The 23,301-nt window shown below is 36.6% G+C and overlaps 1 protein-coding gene across 3 annotated transcripts in view; it reads left to right on the forward strand.

The window, feature by feature from the left end:
- Positions 1–1,534: 1,534 nt before the first annotated feature.
- csnk2a1 (casein kinase 2, alpha 1 polypeptide) overlaps positions 1,535–23,301 on the forward strand; it is a 29,246-nt gene continuing 7,479 nt past the window's right edge. The window contains exons 1-13 of one of the 3 annotated variants that reach the window (XM_067448462.1): positions 1,535–1,672; positions 2,765–2,854; positions 2,942–3,017; positions 11,885–12,013; positions 12,209–12,320; positions 12,408–12,509; positions 12,716–12,766; positions 12,860–12,919; positions 14,587–14,670; positions 16,831–16,941; positions 21,263–21,364; positions 21,524–21,624; positions 21,777–21,925. In XM_067448462.1, coding sequence (XP_067304563.1) covers positions 11,913–12,013; positions 12,209–12,320; positions 12,408–12,509; positions 12,716–12,766; positions 12,860–12,919; positions 14,587–14,670; positions 16,831–16,941; positions 21,263–21,364; positions 21,524–21,624; positions 21,777–21,925 — 973 coding nt within the window. In that variant the 5' untranslated portion in view covers positions 1,535–1,672; positions 2,765–2,854; positions 2,942–3,017; positions 11,885–11,912. Of the gene's footprint in view, positions 1,673–1,744; positions 1,766–2,764; positions 2,855–2,941; positions 3,018–11,884; positions 12,014–12,208; positions 12,321–12,407; positions 12,510–12,715; positions 12,767–12,859; positions 12,920–14,586; positions 14,671–16,830; positions 16,942–21,262; positions 21,365–21,523; positions 21,625–21,776; positions 21,926–23,301 lie in introns of those variants that run through there. The other 2 variants (XM_067448463.1, XM_067448464.1) reach the window with 2 other exon arrangements.

Below are 23,301 nucleotides of genomic sequence, written 5' to 3' on the forward strand. Positions count from 1 at the left end.
ATGTTTTGAAGGGTTGTTGGCTCAATGGTTCTAATAGTTCATTTTGGAATGTCTCTGAAAACTGATATGATCAGCACAATAATAATCAAAGAAAAGAAAACTTTTTTTGTGATAAAGTAAAGGACAGGTGAGTGAGGGCTGACTGAGACTCAAACTACACGCCACGTCTCAGGTTTATCCTAAACCTCATTCATATATAGTCCTTATTACAACAAGATCCATCAGAATGTCCACATTGTGACTTTTTCTTTTCTTTTGAATAAAACAGAAGAGCTAAAGTCATTACCCTTGACATTGAATGATATAGTGTCAGTGTTTAAAAATCATGGGCGATCAAATTATGAACCACAGTAATGTTTGTTGAACCATTGGTTTCCTGATCATTTCTACAGTGGCCTATCTGACAGTGTATTATTGGTATTTCAAGTTTTATTAAACATTGATCCATAATTAATGATCTATTGTTCTCTGTTCATATCTACAGTGGTTGAAATTATTGTATTATGGATAAGTTTTAATACCAAAACAGAAACGTTAAAAATTGATGTAAATATTGCTTTTTTATGAAATGGGAACATATGTGAAATCTGAAATCTGGATGAATTAAAAATAAATAACAGATTGCTCAATACCACAGTACATGAATGTGTTTCTCATTGGCTGTCATTCTGGTATTTCTCACAATCATGTAGCCTGTAGTTGAGTTTTTGTTGTACATTATATTTTATTAAATAGTATTAATACTGTCTCTGTGAGATCTATCTGAGAAGGAATCATGAACTTCTATTTAATGAGTAAATATTGTAATCCTATCAGCTGTTTGTGTATTTTAATTATATCTGAGGGTAAGTCTACCCTTTTTCTCCTTGAGAACCTGCTTTTATTTGGTTCCATGTCATTTGTTAATGGAAACAGAATTCCTAGATAAAAACTGATACAAGGACAGCACATTTTTTGTCTCCTCTGATGAATAGGAAGGTATGAAGACGCTTAATTTTTAGTTTTTAACTACTTAGCAACTGGTCGACTGTACATAAATCATAAAGTTATATGTATTGTGCAAAAATACAAACGGTTAGAGAGCATGTTTCATTGAAATTACCTGAAACACTTACTGTATACACAGTAGGCCTATACGTAGCCTAAGACATTTGATTGCTAAAAATTAAGGTTGTTTTAAACAAATTTTATGAATATCAAATTTAATTCAATTTTTAGAAAATAAATGGATTTAATTAAGCTTATAATTCCATACAGACATAAACTAGATAATTGGCAAATATAGTTCAGCATTGACAGTTTTGCTGACTTTGGGGGGAAAAAACGTGGGAAACGCAAAAATACATTCTGGAAAATACCAACATATAGCTCGCAAAAATCAAATACACTGTGTATTTAAGAATCACTGAAGCTTTTGGTATGGTTAAAAAATATATGGCCTTATGTATTATTAGGCTACATGTTCATACAGAATGAAACCGGTCTTTCTGTGTCTGCGCGTTCTATTTTTTTTAGCCGTAATTCAAAACCCACTGAGCTGCCTATGTAGACAGCATCTTGAGACATCACATGCGCATTCAGTGCGTTCTTCTCGAGCAGCTTGGTAGGTATTGAGACGCAACCTTTCTCCAGCGCAGTACCCGCCATATTGTCTATCAGGAGACGCCGAGAGGTAATGCAGTGTGCTTTTACGACCTAACGTTACTGATATTTTTATTCCTTTATTAACTGACTTTTTCCGCATATATTTAAAAAGGATATACGCGTAATGCACAACATTACTAATACACGCGTGTGTAAATATATATAATGTTATTTGCAGGCGACACAGTTAGCTAATGCGAGTGCTACTCGCTAACCACTAAAACCCGTCGTATTCTTTATAAAACCCACATAAACTGGGCGGTTTAATTACAAGTCCGATTAAACACAAATATTAGCGTCGTGTATGTTTTATAATTCTCATGAATTGGTATGTATTTTCTTGAATGCGCTCGTTTAATCTTTTGTGCGAATGGCGTTAGCTTTGATGTGGCGTGTTGCGCCACGCTCAGCTAGCAGCATTTGTGCGATAGAACACTGTGATATTTATTTATGGGGTCATGTATTGAGTGATTTAAGCCTTTATAAATTGCCTTAAATTGAAATGAACGATATGGAGTGCGAATGAGTTAAATGTTTCGTAAAATGATTTAGAAATGGCTTAGGCGTGGCAAACGCTATGCTAGTTAGCCGTTAGCTGGCTAACTAACAGCTGTCTGGGAAGCAGATAATACGATTCTGAGAAATCCTGTAATTATTGTTTATATGACCTGTTTTGTAATTATTTAATAATGTGGATTAAACGTAGTAAGTTAAGCACAGAAAAGCTGTCCAGTAACCGATTTTTGGCTGTCTCATCAGGCCTGTGGATCCTCAAAACAAGATATTGATTTAAGGGAAAATTGTTCTAATAACGTTACTCATCTAAGTTATATTATATAAGCTATAGTGCTTGACTTAAATAGTTCGGCTTTTATCTGTTCTGTGTATTTGTTCTCAAATCCCTGCTTTAATTAAGCTTCGTGAAGTTCTAATGATTAGTAATTTATTTGAAAAGATAACACTGCTTGTGACAAACGCAGTTTTAGTCTAATGATTTTATGGCAGTACAGTAATCTGGTTTGTTATTAGTGGACGTTGGTCCATGAATCAGTACTTTGATACCCAGGCTGATGTTGCACAGCGGTGTATGTAAAGTTTACAACATCCTTGTGTTTTCCAGCATCTGGAGGGCCATGAGGAATGACTTATAGGGTTGCTGTGTCTCCTGAATGAGCTCCTGGATGTCCTCTTTCATTCGAATTACAATCAGGTGGGTTGTTTGTCTTGCAGTGCTTTTATGTAGTGGCTTACTTTTCATTGACTTTATTATAAGCAGCCTTATTTAATGTATTTTTAGCCTATGCTCCACAAAGTCATCACATCTACCTTCATCAGCTTCACCTGTCATTTGCTGCTTGGAGGAACCCTCCAAGGTAATAACCTGCTTAATAAAACTATGAAATAAATTTTTGATCAGGGGTTTTCAAACTTTTAGATGCCATGGACCTCCAAATATGATCACCCTAATGCGATGGCCCCGTCCTATAATTTTAAAGGCACCGGTTTAGTTTCTTGTAGACCTCATGTGCCAGAGAAACAAGTGCGCAGCCAACTTTACCATTTTGCTTTTGAACTTACATTTTTGCAGTAGCTCTGTATATTTCTATTGCATCACTGTGGAAAAAGTAATTAGCTGGTGAAGTGGATTTACTTGTAGAGTGAACGGAAGTTGTCATGCGCATTATAATGTTTGAAGTGAATGTCATAACAAATGTTAGTAGACTGGGAAGATTTTAAAGTGTGCAGTTCATTAATAAGTCTGTAAGATATTACCTTAATTTTGTAGTAGTACAAACTGGAAACAGAACACAACTAGTGCAGTGCTTAAAAGAGGTGGGTCTATAAAGACCCATCCTGTGTTCTAAATAGGGAGGCTCAGTTGGTTAATTATTAATAAGATAATAATATTGAATTGGCAGTACATAAAAATACAATTGACAAGTGTCTGACCTGTTAAAACTATTTTTTTTTAATATGTTTTTTACTGTGCAAACAGCACAACATACAGAACAGCTCAACAACAGAACCTAGATTCATACTAGAGCCCTGCATTTATGCCTGAGCTTGATGAGACCTGACTTTTTTACGCCCCTAGGGCTGGGCTTCGGGCCACTTTTCACTTAATACCTAAAACGCGGGCCGGGCCTTCTGCCTTTTTTAGACTTCCTCTTCGTTTTTATTTTTTTAATTAAAAGAAACAATGAGATGTGCTGCGCTGGCGGAAACATGAGACCATAATAGCATGCGCGACTGTAAAGACATGGCTCGCACGGAGTCCACGCCAGCAGCAGCCCATATTTCTTCAGCTGCTAGATTAATGGCCGATTTACAACTGGTTCCTTCATTAATTTTCTCTGACCAGGTATCTATCTGATTATGAAATGATCAGGAGTAGGCCTAAATGCCTTCCGAGATTATTTCGAGACGTATTTAATTCCCATTACTCAAAAACAATTCAGAAGGTTGTCTGAAAGCATTTCATACAAAACCGGACAAGTGTAAATGTATCTGGTTGTTTAAACCACGTGTGTAAATGTTACTCCTGGCTGATGGTTAAAAAATAAATGTGTTTGAGAGCGTGTTATGGGCTATATGTTGTAGCCAGATAGATATGCAACACGCATCGCCGCGAATGAGTAAAGCAAGCCAACGCAAATGACCATAAATTAAACTAAAAGGTCCTGTTCTTCGCGATTCCATCTTTCAAACTTTAGTTAGTGTGAAATGTTGCTGTTTGAGCATAAATAATACCTGTAAAATGATAAAGCTCAAAGTTCAATGCCAAGCTAGATATTTTATTTAACATAAGTTCCCTTTCAAAGCCTACAGCGAACGGCCGGTTTGGACTACAAGCAGGAAGTGCAGGGATGTAATGAGGTCACTAGAACCGTTTGTTGACTAACCCTCCGCCCACAAGGGCACGCAAAAAAGGGGTCGTGGTCTTGTTGCTCTCCCACGTGGAGAAAAGCGTAATGGTAAGAGGCGGGACCTTTCCGGGCAAAGGGCGCTAAGCTGCTGTCCAATCACAATAGACCCTTTTACTGTTTGTATACAATGATGACGTAGCAACGTATGCGCGCGCATTTTGGCAACAAACTGTGGCGAGAATCAGCAACATGTCAAGCTACGTGAGCGAATTAAGCAACACAAACCGAGAAAGTTATTTTAAAAAGTTGACTTTATCAAATGGTATTCGGCTAACAGATCCGTGTACTATAGTGGAGTGGATAGAAGACGATAGCAGATGGCCAGATATAACTTAGTGGTCGGATATATACGTATTTAGTTGAGAAACCGAGCGTGTACACCCGAGACCAGCATATAAATCACTGTATGCTTATGAATACGTTGTCTGTGGGCATGTACAGAATGTCCAATACAATTTTCTACATTTATTCTTATTCTTCACACAGACATACATTTATCATTTTCCTTACATTTTATGTTATTGATTCGTGTCGACACTTCTGTTTAAAGTTTAATTTTGTAATGCTATAGTACTTTAATAGCAACTATGTTGCTTGCATACATTTCTCAGATGGTTATTTTTTGCAATTAAACTATTAATAAAATCATTACAATTGAAATTGATAAATACTGTGATTATTGATATGATAATCTGGGGGTGGGGTACATTATACACACCAGTGGCAGCCAATGTTGGGAGGTTTATTATAAATAATTAAGTTTCAAGTGCAGTAAATGTTTTACAAATTATTTTTTTTATGCGAGCATTTTTATGTCCTCGTTCCAATCAATGCATTTAATCGCCTGCGTACCGCCGGTTCTTCTGAAACGGCCGTGATCCTGTCAGAATTCTATAAAACATAAGCCAATTGGTGGAATAGCGATTAGTGCAACCAAAAACGCAACAGCCAGATGCTGGGAATACATTTTGATGCTGGGAAACCGTTTTGATAAACTTTCGGAGTTGCTCACAGTTAGAACCACTTCATAACATGAACTCATGTTATATTGCACACTGTAAACATAATCAAAGCTTTGAAAACACGCGAAGAATGGGACCTTTAAAATAAGTCTTAGATGCTCAAAAACACAATCATCTTCAATAAAAATGAATAAATGATCTTACCAGTCTTTGAATTTAAAATGAGCTGCTGAATAAAATGAATCTTGAATCTTTTGCTTTCATTGCTGTGAACTCCGTTAAAATAAGCATATATGCTAAATGAGCATATACGTCGGGAATTGAAGATCTGATTTATATTCATTTTGTGGAGATGTAAGGTATAAGACAACTGCATGTTCTTTTATTTTTTTAGATTATTTAGCTTCCGTGGTGTTTTTCATGCACAGGATTTACATAAGAAGTAGGAGGCAATGGTGTTTGAGACTCACAGTTGTGTTGTCTATGTACTGAACTCTTATTATTTCACTATGGCAAGGTTAATTACATTTTTTATTCTAGTGCACCTTTTACTGAGTGTTAATTTGGTCAAAATTCTTACTATCGGTTTACTGTTAAATGGTCAATATGATTGATTCAGCTGCAGGTGTCATCTCATGGCAAGACGTGGGAATTCATTCAGCGTGCAACTCACAGTACATTAGGGGTATTCTCGAGCCTTTGAGCGTATCAGTTGTACACTCCTTGTAGTCACTTGTGGTGCATTGTGGGATAGAATGATGCACTTAATAATGTCCACTACGGTTTCGGACACAGCCCCAGTTTGTACTGTGGAAGAGAAACACTTTCTGTCAATGTCAAAATATTACTTGGGAAATATTTAATATCTATTAAGTTATTACATAATTATTAGGGATGTTCCGATCACGTGATTGGAAATCGGACCCGATCACGTGATTTCAGACTCGATCGGAATCGGACATTACCTCCCGATCAGGACATATATTCTCATTATTTTTTTTAACACATCAATAGTTATGCGGTGACAGAGTTAGACCCTTTTTATTTCACACAGAAACAGCAACGCGTGCGGCATGACGTCACTTTTTGCTGTACGCTATTTCGAGGTCTACCGATTCATCAGATTTGCCGATTAATCGGCACCGATAGCTGATTGGTGGAACAATTGGTTGTCGTCAAATCAATACCAATAGTTTTTCCTGTTTGCGTCCATTGCGGGAGCGGCTGAGAAGGGTGCTGTCATTACACAGTAGCCTACGAGAGCTCTGAGAAGGGTCTGCTGGCATTATATAGCGCGAGAGCGGCCTCTAGAGGCCAAATAAAAAACTATCACTGTTTACATTAAAGGGGGGGTGAAATGCTGTTTCATGCATACTGAGCTTTTTACACTGTTAAAGACTTGGAATCCCATCCTAAACACAGACAAAGTTTCAAAAACTAATGTTGGACGTTTGATGAGTATTTCTGTGTCAAAAATACTCCTTCCGGTTTCTCACAAGTTTCGGCGAGTTTTTTTCGAGTATGGGTCTACTTGACGTTAATAAGAGCGGAAGGTCCTTGTATGGGCAGTACGGGCTCTTCTCCCGGTAGGGTGTGCGCGCGCGTGACTAGAGCACGCCGTAAACAGTCCCTCAGATGCAGATCCAGTTGTCCGTGAACACTTATGTGGCGCCGCGCTTCTCTTTATTCCTATGGGTGACGTCGAGCGACTTCAACGCTTCAGCACAGCATTCCGGGAAGGCAGCGCTGCATTTGAACCGATTTGAACGCAGAAATGACGGGAAGCTTCACAACATCGTTTCAGTTGCGTCTCAAAATGGATTTACACGCTACTGCTGTCACAGGACTTTACCAAATCATACCAAAGAAGTGTGTTTTTGACGGAGCAGTCCCAGCGATAAAGTTTCGGTCCGTCTTTGGAAGCAGCCGGTGAGTTAACTTAAACTGCTTCAAATGTCTCTGCTTTTGGCTACGGACGCATGAGTAAACATCAGTAAACGACACGATCGCGTGCTTCGTCATTCAAATGCGCTAACGGTTACTCCATTGTTGTTCTCTGTATAACGTTACAGTATGCTTGCTACTTCTAAGGTCTAGTCGCATACAATAGTCCATAAACCGAATCATGTCCTCATACACTGCGAGTAAACACACAGAAATGTGGAGAGGCCATTAAATACAGTAACTTACATACCACAGAGACGGACGTCCTGATGTTGCTGTTTCTCCTGTTCAATTTATTTCCCTCAGATTTGATTGTGGATCATTATCTGTATTAGCTGAGAGAGCCATGGGTTTCTCCACGCTTGAGGACGTCACCGCTTTGCGTGCTTGTCATTCTTTAGCTCCGCCCACACGATACGCCTCCAGGCGCTCGTTTTTTTCCGGAAAGACTCGGTACAGCCTATATTTCTTTTATAAATATGATAAAACTAAAGACTTTTCGGAGATATGAAGGATGCAATACTACTCTATAGGTACTCAAGATTGACATGAGATTGACTGAAACTGAGTGTTTCACCCCCCCTTTAACAGTGAGGACACGTGAGGCTGCGCGCTTCACAGCACACGCTGCACAGAGCACGTTGACACTGACTCGCGTTTAAAACACCGAAAGGGCAATGGTATGAATACAGAACACTTCAGTACATGTTGCCAAATCATTATAAAGTACTTTTTTTGGTGTCTAGATGCTTTATTAGCTTAAAAACAGCAGTATGTATGTACTTTACTTTGTCGTCGAGGCTGAGAGGACACTAACATTAGCAGTAACATTTACCTCATGCAGTTAAAGCGATGTAGCAACTTACTAGGTGATGTAAGAAACCAAACTGTATGGTCATGCATCCGACAGAAATATAAACACATCAGAAACTCATTTGATTTCAATACATATTTTGTTATTTTGATAAGAAAACCGTCAAGTGTTCTAAAAAAGGATGGATTCATATGAAATAACACTTAATATAATACAGTAATACATTATAATACATTATATCCAATATTCCATTTGTAACATTAAGTAAGGTTAATAAATGCTGTAGAAGTATTATTCATTGTTAGTTTTATTTGTTAACATTTTTTATGCACTATGAACTAACATGAATGATTAAGATACAATTGTATCACTCAACTATTAGACAGTGTAAAATGTATATTGCATATCATTCATATAAGCTAGCTAAATAAGCTTAATAAATCCTTGTTGACAAATGGGACTTGCAGTCTGTTACCTGACATTCACTTACATGTTTCTAGGTTATAGCTAAAACATTTATTTGTAATGTTTTAATGTTTTAGTTATTTTCTGTAGATTTTTTTCTGTTAGAAATATATTTTTAATTATTATTATTACTTTTATTATTTTTATTTTAATCTAGTAGCTTTTTAATAACTATCGGTCGATTAATCGGTTATCGGCAAGCGTGGTCCAACCTAGCTATCGGTAAAATCCACTATCGGTCGACCTCTAACGCTATTGGTTTAAATCAAGCCTGCAACATCCCTCTCAGAAACTGAAGCTTTCGCACCTCCCTCAATCGCCCCCAGGTGACCGGTCCAGGTACAAACGCACCTCCATGTTTTGTAATGGACGCGAGGCTTTGTAAAAGTCGCTTATAACACGAGTCAAACATCTTCACAAACTGGTGAAGCGTTCATAAACCTGTTCAACAAAAGACAACGTTTAATAACACGTTTTACCTCACTTCATATCGTCAGTCAAGTGTGTGTGAGCTGATGTGGCTTCTCATCAGAGTGAGGCAGACGATACTTTCTTTTATAGTATTCTATCTCAATATGCACTGCATTATAATATACACTTTATTATTATGAAAATACCCTTGACGACTTGAAGAACTCAAATACACCAAATTTTGCTGCAGTCGTGTTTATTGTCGTCATGTTTAATCAAAGCGTCTCTATCTTCTGTTTACAGCGTTAGCTTCACATCATGGATTTCCTGCAAATTAACGTCAATTACTTCTCTGAGGCAAATGTGGCAGTTTCCGCTCGAGGGCGCCCTCTGGCTTTCAGTATGAATTAGAATCAAAAATAAGAAACTTAATAAACTTAAAAAATTATACATTTATTGGACAATCCATGTTTTTCTTCAATGTACAGGAGTTTTTTTTTCCAGTACAGTGGATGCACAAGAGGTTCATATTTCATATTAAAGACAGACTTTAAGAAATTGATATCAAATTATAAACCACACACACACACGCACATATATATATATATATTTTTTTACAATAACTCCTTAGCCTTAGACCTTTCTAATGTTTTTTTAGTCATAGGCTGTCTGCATATTAATAGGTAACCCAGCAGTTTTTTTTTTTTTTTTGTAAAATAAGTTTTTTGTAAAATATTACAAAAATAATAATAATAATTAGTATTATATTGTTGTATTTATTCTGATGTACTCTTTTTTTTTATTTGTAATTATGAAAATGGTAAAAATATTTTTAGCAGTGATAATAATCATAATAATTATTATGAGTCACATTAATATAAAAACACAAAATGTTATATACACACACTTTTCATTTGTAAAAAATAATAACAATCACATTTTAAATCGCAATCGCAATTTTTCCCAGAATAATCTCAAATTATATATTTTCCCCAAATCGTGCAGCCCTAATCCGCGGCTGTAACCGCCAACCGCGCATCTCTGAGGCGGTTCAACTGTGGCATGCAAGCCTGCAGTTATCTGGCAGGCCTGGCTTGAGGCACTGAAGACACGCGTGGTGCGGGCACATATCATTTGACTAGGATTGGCAGGTGGAGGGTTAAAATAAAGCGCTCTGATTGGCCGAAAGCTTTACACAGTGTGGCTCAGCAGCAGAATCAACGTCATTGCCTTGAAACCGCCGAAATGCGAGATTCAACAAAATGCGTACATAGAGAGCGGCGAAAAATGCGTGCTGAGTAAAGAAAATGCGTACATGTTGGCATGTCTGTGAGAGTATGGGCTGGCTTTTGATATCGCCGTTGTACTTCCTGCTCTCTACTGCGCAACTTTTTTTATATTTACTGTTGCACTAAAATCCAAAAGTGAAGAATTTATATTACTTGATTGTTCAAGCTACCTCACATAAGTGCTCTTTGTTAACAGAGTTGTTGAATGTTAAAATAAGGTGAATAAAAATAAATAAATAAAAAGAACATCCTGGATAGTTTTTTTTAGCTCTTCTTTATTCTTTTTTTATGTATTATAGAAGTTTTGGATCGGGACTCTGTATCGGCAGATACTCAAAATCAAATGACTCGGACTCGAGGGCAAAAAAACCTGATCGGGACATCCCTAATAAGTAAGGGATAATGTGCACCCAGCCGGTTGTTATCGCAGAATAAACCCCGATAGAGTGATCAGGGTCTTGCATCACTCTGAAGGGGTTTATTCTGCGATTAAAAACCGGCTGGTTGTACATTATCCCGCTTATTACACGGCTACTAGTCTCAAATAAATAATTATTAGACACAAAATATTGTCTCGAGATTAAATATTTTATTAGCTCTTACACAAAGCTTCCGCGAAGGAAAACAGTTTTAACCTGCTTTAAGCCTTTGTCTATTGCTGAAGATTTGCCATATGCCCTTGCTAAATGTTGAAAATGAATGCTGAAAGGGTTAGTTCGCCCAAAAATGAAACCAAGCCTATGATTTACTCACCCTCAAGTTATCGTAGGTGTATATGACATTCTTCTATCAGACAAATACAATCGGAGTTATATTTAAAAAGTCCAGGCTAACGTTAATCCCAGCAGTAGTAGTTGTGTTCGAAGTCCATTAAAAATGCAGCTGTCCATCAAATAACGTGCTCCACACGACTCCGATGGGTTAATAGAGCCTTCTGATTTGAATCGATGCGTTTGTGTAAGAAAAAGATCTAAGTTAAAAACGTTATAAAGGAAACCTGCCTTGAAGTCTTCCATTGTAACCCACGGCTGCTTAAGCCACAAGATGGCGCCAGCGTTAAGCATAGAAGTAGTACCGGTCAAGATAACTCGTAGTACCCGTATGAGCGGGTGTTATCTGGAAATAGCGTACCGCTGGAATGAGTGATTGACCAATCAGAATCAAGTATTTCTCAGAGCCGTGTAATAATTATATTTATCTACTAATTATAGTACTGTACTGTGCATTTATTTATTTTACTTTTTATTCATTTATCTGTTTTAGTTATTTTAAACTTCAGAACTTTCTCTAAACATTTGTCTTGCAGCAATAGATCCCACTTTGAAAACCCCTGGTCTCTCTTCTGGGCTATTCAAAGTGGTTTGATATGATTAACATCTTCCTGATCCTCCTGTAAATTCTCAGTATTTTATTCTTTTGTCTTTCCAGGTGTTTCAGGGAATCCCGTGTGTAGAATATGTCTGGCCCTGTCCCAAGTCGCTCTCGAGTTTACCCTGATGTAAACACACAGCGACCCAGAGAGTACTGGGACTATGAATCTCATGTGGTGGACTGGGGGTGTGTTCTCTTTAATTTTTTAGTACTTAAATTAAATGCACTATAAATATCCTAGTTATATATAATTATTTGTGCTTTGCCTGATCCTTGGATCAAATGTCTTATTGTGTAGCATGCATTGTATGTTTGACTCTTTCAGTGTGTAAGTGTTAAACTCACATTGCATGTGCTCTGTTGTATGTTTGTATTCTGCAGAAATCAGGATGACTATCAGTTAGTGCGAAAGCTTGGCCGGGGAAAATACAGTGAAGTGTTTGAAGCCATAAACATCACTAACAATGAGAAAGTAGTCGTCAAAATACTCAAGGTATCATCTGATGTTTGTCTTCACATAGAAGATTTTACAGGAGATAAGTCAGTTTGATTAAAATGTTTTTCCCCCTTGTATGTTTAGCCAGTGAAAAAGAAGAAAATTAAACGAGAAATAAAAATTCTGGAGAACTTGAGAGGAGGCCCCAACATCATAACCCTTTTAGACATTGTAAAGGATCCTGTGGTGAGTTTTCTTTTTTAATATTTGAGAGTTTAACCATCATTGTCTTCCTAAGACTGTCAGTCTAACTGATTAACTGATTTTAACTGATTCTTTTTATAATGTCTTGCATGCATTTAAGTTAATATATTATTTATTTTCAAAGTAAATATCCAAAGATGTTTATATGCCCCCGGGTTTAAAACACATTCTGGTTTTTCCATCCTCAGTCCCGAACACCAGCGCTGGTTTTTGAGCATGTTAACAACACAGACTTCAAGGTAAGAGATGTTGTTGTTTTTTGTCAGCCCTCCTTAAATAATTTATTTGCATTTAATTTGAGATTGTAGTAAACTGTTTCTCTTTCTTTACAGCAACTGTATCAAACATTATCAGATTATGACATTCGCTTCTACATGTATGAAATTCTTAAGGTGAGATGATCTTACTCATTAATGCTGTAGAAAAGCGCACATACTCCTTTTCCACCAGAATTAACCGGGTGCTAGTTCAGAGCCAGTGCTAGTGCCAGTTTGTAGTTGGTTCGACTGAGGAGGCTTGTAAGAACCATTTGCTTTTTCACATGCTTAGAGCCACAACAGAGCTTAGTCTTACGTCACTGTATACGTCTTAACTTTCTCAGCAACGCTAACGGCAGCAGGAAACACACACATATCAGGCATGTTGTAGATGCATCGGCGCTGCACGGACCGATCTGCGTATGATATCAAAATACAGCATAAGCGATTAAAAAGCATAAGGGGTCGTTTGCTCCCGCTGTGACTTTGATGTCATACGGCCATGCATCTTGAACAAGCCTTCCATCAACAATGGTGACCATTAGGGATGGGTATCATTAAGGTTTTAACGGTATTACTACTCTTAATGATACTGCTTATCGGTCTGGTACTTGAACGGTATTCTTATCGGTACTTTTTGAGATTTACTATATATATATATATATATATATATATATATATATATATATATATATATATACAGACACACAATTAACAAAGATACACATTATATAGGCCTACACAGTGCTTTAATTTCAGGAAGAATTCTAGTAATCAAATGTAAAATAACACTGCATAGTTTGTCATAGATAGGATAAATTAATGCTTATTAAAGCTGAAGTGATTAATTCAAGAGCTGTAATTCATCAGCATGTTTATTTACACTGCTGCCTCTTTAAGACAGATGTGCAGATCTATAGGCGACTGATAATAGGCAGATGTACTACATTTTCTCCCAACTATCCATAATAACAATGTCCATTTTAGACACTAACTGTGTTGTGTCTAAGAGACTCTCCAAGCCGGTCCTTTTGACAGATATTTGTGTACATTTGATCGTTTAGACGCGAGTGTGAAACCGAAAGTGTAATTTGCTCGTCTCGTTGCGGGCTTTTTCGGAGCGCGTGCCGACTTGGGAACAATCTCTTGCGCTCATTTTTGTGCTTTTAATCGCTCTTTTTATTATTAAACACATCCCACAATTTACCAGCAGTAGCTAGACTGTATTTTAAAACAATCACCGATCGTGCTGATTCTGTCATTATGTTGTTATAGGGAGAAATGACAGCGTAGGCTACCGCTGCAAAGGGAATTAAGTTGCGCTAGACATAAATATTAAAATTATATTCTTTGCCAAAATCTTTGCCAAAGAAGCCAAAATCTAAAATAAAATCACATTATCACAATCTAGTGTAAAGTTTAACCAGGCTATGTTTGAATGTTTAGTTCTGTCCTCCGTCATCACTCATTAGGGCTGTCGTTTCTTTCTCTCTCGATCTCTCTCGATCTCTCTCGATGTCTCTCTCTCTCTCTCACTCTCTCTCTCTCTCTCTCTCTCTCTCTCTCTCTCTCTCTCTCTCTCTCTCTCTCTCTCTCTCTCTCTCTCTCTCTCTCTCTCTCTCTCTCTCTCTCTCTCTCTCTCGCCAATATGGCCCTCTCTAGCTTATTTGTAATGGCAAAACAGTTTAAGTTATGCTCTTAGTATAAGTAAGAAAGTTCTGTTGTTGTGGAAACTTTACACGGAGATCAACTGTTCTGCAATGATGTTGGATCTAATGCTTGTCTTCACATTTTATCCCCAGGCTCTTGACTACTGCCACAGTATGGGAATAATGCACAGAGATGTAAAACCACACAATGTCATGATTGACCATGAGCACAGAAAGGTATCACCCATGTTAAGAATATATTCAACATTTTAAGCATTATTTAAATAACTATATTTACACCACCATTCAAAAGTTTGGGGTCTGAACTGGTTTAAAAGAACTGGTGTATACTTTAATTTATTTAAAAATGTATTTTATTTCTTTGATGGTTAAGCTGAATTTTCAGCAGCCATTACTCCAGTCTTCAGTGTCAGATGATCTTTAAAATGATTCTAATATATGCTGATTTGGTGCTCAAGAAACATTTATTATTATTTGTAATTATTTGTGGAATCTGTGGTGTTTTCACTTTAGTTTTTTGAATGTAAAATTTAAAAGATCAGTATACAATTTTTAAATAAGTTTTTTTATAACAATATAAGTCTTTACTGTCATTTTTGATCAATTAAATGTCCTTGCATAAAAAGTATATATATATATATTTTTTTTAAGTCATACTGAGGGCAACCTTTTTAAAGGGTTAATTCATTCAAAAATAAAAATAATTTACTCGCCCTCATGTTGTTCCAAACACGTAAGACACAAATGAAGATATTTTAAATTAAATCTGGGAGATTTCTGTCCCTCCATTGACAGTCTATGCAACTACCACTTTGATGCATCAAAAAGTTCTTAAAGGGATCATAAAGTTTATCCATATTAATTAAGGAAGCTCATAAGCAAAAGGATAGTTCGACTAAAATAAAATGTCATTTACTAAACTTCAAATTGTTCCAAACCTGCATACATTTTTGTTTTGCTGAACACAAAGGAAGATATTTGGAAGAATGTTTGTAACATTCTGCTTAGTTACAAACATTCTTCCAAATATCTTTTGTGTTCAGCAGAGCAAAGAAATTCACACAGGTTTGCAACAACTTGAGGGTAAGTAAATGACAGAATTTTAATTTTTGGGTGAACGATCTTGTTAACTGTTAAATGACAGTAAGACTTTTGATTGATTTAATACTATCGGTTAAACATTTTAAAAATTATTTAAAGTAATTTTTAAAAGATATTTTAAAAGTGTTTGCTACATGGTTAAATGCGCTACAAGAGACTTTGTTAGAGAAATATAGAAACTAAGGATTCACATTTTATTATAACATTAGTGCAAAATACCAGTAGGTCTAAATAAATAAATAAAAATATTTACCAATTTTATAGACAATAAAGAGATTGGCTATTTTAGTTCTCCATACTCTGCAACAAATCGTTTAAATTTAACTATTCAGAATAATTGAATATAGTGCGTGCGTGAGGCGTCTGCGGGATCACTCGCAGTGTATCCTTATAACGGCGTAAACAACGTAAAGTACTCTGTCATTTATGGTCCTACTGATAAAAGTAAGATTTAAACTTTAAAAAGTTTACTTTTATTTGTGTACACTCAAAATAAAAACAAAATATTGTGCTTTTGTAAAATCATGAAAGCAACACGGTGTGATTTTCTGCCGTCTTGATATTCATTTCCGTTAACTTTGTGGAGTGTCACAAAATTGTACTGAAACTCTGCATATGTAACCTTGCAGAGTTTTGTTAATCTGTTAATTTAAGTTAAATATTTAGTGTATTTATTATTTTTGTATTTTTATTCTGTTTTTCTCCGTTCACAGAAGCGCTGCAGGTGCGTGATGTGACGATGAATCCTCTTGCTCCTTTGTTGTTTATGCTGCTATTTGTGTGTGTAAAACTAAACCCCTGCAAAACAACTTTTTTATGTGTCACACTTATCCATTTTAATTCAACAATCTTGTCGGGTATCGGTTAATGATCGGTTAACAAGCTTCAGTTGTTGGTTAGGGAAGAACCAGTGAGGTTTCTCATTTGTCAAGCAAGTACGGTTGATCTTCAATTAAAATAAAAGCCTAAATTCAATCTGTTCATCATATAAATCGTTCAATTCTCTTCAGAAAATTAATATGGAATAATATGGATAAGTTTTATGATCTTTTTATACATTTTTTGAAGCGACAAAGTGGTAGTTGCGTGGACTGTCTAAAAGATCTCAAAGATTTCATTTGATATCTTCATTTCATTTGTGTTTTGAAGATGAACAAAGTTCTTATGGGTTTGAAACATGAGGGTGAGTAATTGATGACAAAATTAAATGTATATTGATTTGTCCAATTTTAGATTTATTCATTTTTTGTTTAATATGCATTTTTCCTTTTAAAGCTTCGTCTGATTGATTGGGGATTGGCTGAGTTTTACCACCCAAACCAGGAGTACAATGTCCGTGTGGCTTCCCGATATTTTAAAGGCCCTGAACTACTTGTGGACTATCAGGTTAGTTTCTTAAGGTTAGGGATGTAAGTTAAGATTGTTAATTATCAATTAATCAGTACACACAATGACACATTATTACATATCTTAGAAAAATTAGGAGCAACTTAGAATGCATACGTGCTTATCAAATGTTGAGGCACGGTTTCTATGCTGCTTCCGTGCCATGGTGTCCGTTAACATGTACTGTTGGCAGGGTATCCGCGGGGTCTTGAAAAGTCTTAAAAGGTGATAAATCAATTTTGGGAAAATTAAGACCCTTATAAAGTATTAAAAAGTCTTATCACGGCTTTATAAAGTCTTACATTTTGAAAGTATTTTGTTCAAGCTTTGTCAAAAGAATTTGACTCCAAAAAGTATTTATGAATATATTTATTTCATCCCCATAAGTGTTAAAAAACAACGGGGTGCTCAGTCTGAGATCGGCTCGGAGCGCGCGCGCCATGGATCAAAATTAGCACTGCCACCAGCCAAATGCGGCTGATTTTCAGTTGTGGCGGGTAAACTTGCTTCACCTACCGAGCTGTTTCACCTCTTTGTAAACTTTGTTCAATGCATGCGAGTGCTACCGTATGTGCGCATATAACCAGTCGTTTTCTCCATCATCACTCGCGTGAAGACGCGCTGTGAGACTCGCGCGCGCTGAGAGAAGATCTGACGCTGTGCATCATCCGACAGCGCGTGCTCGTCTCACAGCGCGCAAATATTGAGTTCTCTTTCAAGTCTTGCGCTTAAACGGACAAACTCACACAAGAAGTATGTCAACATGTCCATCTTGATGAGTATCCTAGCAGACATAGTCTGAATATGCCTTAAGTGAACTGTATAGTATGCACAGTCGAGAAAGACGAGCATATCCCTGCATCAGGTCTTAAAGGCGCAGTAGCCTTTACTGCTGCCTGAGGGATGTCCTTATATTTAGTTTGACATTAAACAATGCTCTTGATTGAATAGCTTTTGTAAGTTTAATAAGGATTAATCTTTCATTTAAACAGTTAAATATTCAGTTATTTTACATTTGATTACTTTATTCAATTTCTGTACCTTTCTGCAGGCCAGTAGGCATTTACATATGAGTGAGGTCGAGTTAAACATTTTAGTTTGAATCTTATTTTTCGGTTTTCGGCTTTGGTTTCTTCTTTTATGGTTTCGGCCAAGAATTTTGATTTTGGTGCATCCCATTCTGATAATGTTCTGCTCAGTATGTTGTCAACACGCTTCAAAGATGCCAGAACAAATAGTTTCATTCATGGGACTAAAAACCATAAAACTGGAAGCCATAAAAGACCACAAATCATCGTGAAAATGTCAGTATTTCATTTAGACTTGAGATTAAATAAACTGCTTAAGTATTGTAGAGCTTGTAGTATTAATTTTCACATGCAGTTACACATTGTCAGTTAAAAACAAAAAAGTAGCTGGTAAAAACATTGAGTGGTAGACTTTGAAAAAAGTTAATTTTCATCCCGGGCAAGCGCTGTCTACGGGTGACGTCATGTATTTTGCGAAATGCGCAGTTAGGTAATATCGCCCTCCATACGTTGCGAAACAGATATGCAATATAAACAATACAAAATTGGCCTACAATAGAGATTTTAAGTCTACATTCGACTACAACTGTTTATTAAAGGTTTGTTGCAGATTAGACCTTGAAGTGCGATGAGGTCTTAAAATATTTTGAGAAGGTCTTTAAAAAGTCTTAAAAAGGTATTGAAATTAACTTCAGGATTCCTGCATATACCCTGGTTGGCTCACAGATTATTTTTTACATCAATATAATATCAGGGTTTTTGTTGTGCACATAACATGATTACTGAACACATTTGTGTCAATTTATGAATCCACAATTGAATAATCAGTAATGCAGATTAATCATTTAAAGGTGCCCTAGAATGAGTTAAAACTATGTTAAATTGTTCTCTGATATCTGCATAGAGGGTATGTGGCTTATTTAAGGGCAAAAATTGTCTAGATACAGTTTTACAGGTCCATTTACAACCCTATAAATTGCCCCTTGGATGTAATGCTCTGTTTTTGCCTTATTTGGAAGGGTCATGGATATTAATGTTGAGCTCTGCTCTGATTGGCTTATTTCAGCAGCTCACAGCTGTTCAGCGAAGCAGTTCGTGAGTCCTAAAAACACAGACTGACTGAATGACACTTAAAACAGAACATCTCAAATGGAGATTGCTAAAGTGCAGAGCTCGCGTGCATATGGTTGCCAGATTTGACATGTTTGTCATTTTTATTTAAATTACTGAAATCTGGCAACCGCAAGCCAGAACGCTCTTCCTTCCCTCAGACAAAACCAGTGATGACTCGTCTTTTTTCGTCAACGATATTGCATGTTTAATGACGTTAGTCACAATGTAGGCTAAGCAGTTACTGTTATGTACTCTGAAATACAAGCATGCAAAAACATCATACTTAAATTCTCAAAAATCTAAATCTATATTATTTTTACAAAATGAATAGCCTTTAACTCATATGGTGGAAAAGGTGAGGTTTGCTAGAAGGATCGAGTAAACGATCTGTAAGCAACGTATTTTGTATATTGTATTCTGTAATATAAAATAATACTAACCTTTGTCATTAGACACACTATGTAGTTTTGTATAGGGCTGTGCATTGCCAAGACTCTGGCGATACCATACGTATCACGATACAGGGGTTACGATACGATATATTGCAATACAATGCGATATTGTAAGAGAGGCAATATATTTTTTTATAACTTAAAAGAATAAAGAACACAACCATAGGCCTAAAACACGAGACAAAGTATTTTATTTAATTAATACGGTATAATTTATATCACTAATCATATGCAATGTGCAATCTAAGTTGAGGGAAATGTAAAGTTACTGCAGAATTCTTTATGTGTAAATGTTTTAAAGGTTCACAGTATAGCAGTGGCTATTTAACAACAGAAAGTGCAGTCCACTGAATGACTGTTTGTTTTATATTTAACACAGTAGCCCGATCACACAGAACACATTTTTGCAGGGAGAGGCGCCTTTTTTGAATGGATTTCGTTTGGCAGAGAGCGTTATGCCCGCTGCTTATGCGCCCTGGGCGCCTCGCGTTTAAACCGCTTGCTGCGCCTCGCATTTTTGAAGGAGCGCTCCGAGCGCATGAAGTTGAAAAAAACTCCACTCTGAGCGGAAAAGCGTGCAACGTCATCGCGCTTATTTTCTGTAGTCCAATCGAATGAATGAAGAGGCGGACCTTCCGTTGTGTTGACCGTTACATTGATTTGACTGTAAGCTGTTTTCTATAAAGCAGTCTATTGTATAAAGTGCTATTTCAAGTAACGTTACTGAACTGCAGAGCTGGTCATCATATCCACATCGCAATTATCTTTCGTTCTCCTGCCACCGCTGTCAGTTTTGGAGTGTGTTTATTTTGTTACTGAGAGGAAAACCTTCTGCCATCTAGCGGTTGGGTGTTATACAGTCTGTGGTTTAAACCGAACACAAAGCCACGAATCTTGGATGTAAATAAATAAATATATAAATATCGATACAGCGTTTTTGAGAATCGATACAGTATCGCCAAACATAATATCGCTATATTCACGTGTATCGATATTTTGTATCGATAGCCACTGGTACTTGGTGTATGGCATCTTCAATTTAATCAGAAATTGTTTAAACAGTCAATACGTAAATAAAATCGCTACTTACTGCTTGCAGGAATACAGTTTTAATTGCCACTTTCTTTAGTTTAAACTTTAAACAGTTTAAACGCTGAGTGAAGCTTGCTTGAAATGGGCCGAACAAACGAGCGATCTTGAATTAAATTGTTGTGGTATCCGTTTATATACATCAACCATGACTGTTAGAAAAGTCTGTTAGGGAAGGTTAGAAAACTCTAACCTAAACAGCCTGGAACATTATGTGTGTCCATGAGAGCTGCCGTTTTTGCTATCCTCCAGTGTCGTTTGTTTACCTGCAGTCCCGATGATTTGGCTGCAGTTCTGCCTGACAATGAACATGTTTGGACAGATGCAAATGTTGGGGGCGTTCATATAAATGATCCCCAACGATTGTGTCACGGTTGGCCTTATGTTGAGAATTACTTATTTTTCTGTGGTGTTTTTCATGCACAAGATTTACATAAGTAGTAGGAGGCAATGGTGTTTGAGACTCAGTATGTGATGTCCATGGACTGAACTCTTATTTCACTATGGCAAGGTTAATTCAATTTTTAGGACACCTTTAATGGTTAATCATTACCATTCCTGCTTCAGATTAAGTGTCTTCACATTTAATTCCAATTGATATTTTTAATTGGTCATATACATGTTTTGGGCTTTCTTCAGATGTATGATTACAGTCTGGATATGTGGAGTCTTGGATGCATGCTGGCCAGTATGATCTTCAGGAAGGAACCGTTTTTCCATGGACACGACAACTATGACCAGGTTCACCATTAATAAATTGATTTTGGTTTTAGTCTAACTTTTTTGAACAAATAGCAGTGATTTTCAGTCATTCACATTTGAACTGATTGAATTCACAATCTTTGTTGTTTAATGTCTGTTATGCTCAGTTTATTGATGTAATCTTATTTTTCTATCTAGTTGGTTCGGATTGCAAAGGTTCTGGGTACAGAGGACCTGTATGATTACATTGACAAATATAACATTGAGCTGGACCCACGCTTCAATGACATTTTGGGCAGGTATGGTACAATCTTGATAAGGATAGACAGACTTATCAAGTTAATTAAAACATGTTTTTTTTTCTTTTCTTCAATAGTTCTCCATAGTTCTTTAGTGTTTGTGTGTGTAGTCATATTTATACTATTTTAACATCTCTCACTTGTTCACCCAGACACTCCCGGAAGAGATGGGAACGGTTTGTGCACAGTGAGAATCAGCACCTGGTCAGTACAGAGGCTCTGGATTTTCTGGATAAGCTGCTACGTTATGACCACCAGGCCCGACTGACTGCCCGTGAGGCTATGGACCACCCTTACTTCTGTGAGTTCCCAGAGTTTAGCACTTCCAAAATTGATTCCCTGAGACTGTCAATGCTTTCCAGTCTCTGTGTTTTTGCAAGTATGTCAGTTTATATGCAGTTGAATAAATCAATGACCAATTGTATTACTAACATCTCAATGCTACCAGTATAGTGAGTATATAGTAAATAATGGGTCCAGCCTTTTTCAAAGCTGTTTGATCAATGAATAAAACATGATGCCATTTTTTCCGGATTATTTTTATTTAAAATCCAAAAGTTGGTACTGAACATGGCTTGTTATCAGGGATGGAAATTAACTTTTTTGTCCACCGGCCACTGTGGCTGGTGGATTTCAAAATCTACCAGCCACTCCATGTTTTTACCAGCCACTTTCTTGTTTTTAACCAACAATGTGTAACTGCATGTGAAAAATTAATACTACAAGCTCAACAATACTTAAGCAGTTTATTTAATCTCAAGTCTCAATGAAATACTGACATTTTCTCTATCTCTCTTATACACACACAAACCATTAACTGATATACATTTCATTAAATGAGTAGGGCTCTGTGCTCTCTCTTTTTTTTACCTGGATGTGGCATTTGGATGATTCGTGATCTTTTATGGCTTCCAGTTTTAGGTTTTTAGTCCCAACAATGAAACTATTAGTTTTGGCATCTTCTGAAGCGTGTTGACGACACACCGAGCAGAACATTGTCAAAAGGGATGCACAGAAATAAAAATTCTTGGCCGAAACATCAAAAGAAATTATGCCAACTATTAGTACCATTGCATTTATGGCTAATGCTGTGGCTGTGTAACTTTACTAAAAATCAAGGCACTGCGATTGCATAAATTAATATTAAAGTTTCAAATATTAATCAATTACAAATTATGCAAATATTTACTCGCATGCATTGAACAAAGTTTACAAAGAGGGGAAACAGTATGCTATTTTTATTTACCCGCCACGGTGGCCGGTAGGTGAAGCGAGTTTACCCGCCACAACTCAAAATCACCCGCATTTGGCTGGTGGCGGGTGCTAATTTCCATCCCTGCTTGTTATCATTGCAATTCTCTTTGTAGGTCTACACTCTTTTATAGATATCATGTTTAAACACACTACATTTAAACAATCTTTTATTCAATGCATTACTTTATATTTATATAGCCTAGTACCTTAGAAACCGGCTAGACTATGGTAAAATAACAAACATTTTAAATTAGAACTTACAATAGACAAAAACAGCCAACTCGTTTTTTCTTTCATTTTTTAAAAGAAATCCAGCAGTTCATAAAGAACTTTTTTTTTCACCTCCAGAAAAGTGCTCTCCATTATTTCATTATATTCTAAAGCTAAAAGCCATTTTTCTTGCTTTACCCAAGGCAAAAAGCC

Source organism: Pseudorasbora parva, chromosome 7 (assembly GCF_024679245.1).
Source record: "Pseudorasbora parva isolate DD20220531a chromosome 7, ASM2467924v1, whole genome shotgun sequence".
NCBI classification, from domain to species: domain Eukaryota; kingdom Metazoa; phylum Chordata; class Actinopteri; order Cypriniformes; family Gobionidae; genus Pseudorasbora; species Pseudorasbora parva.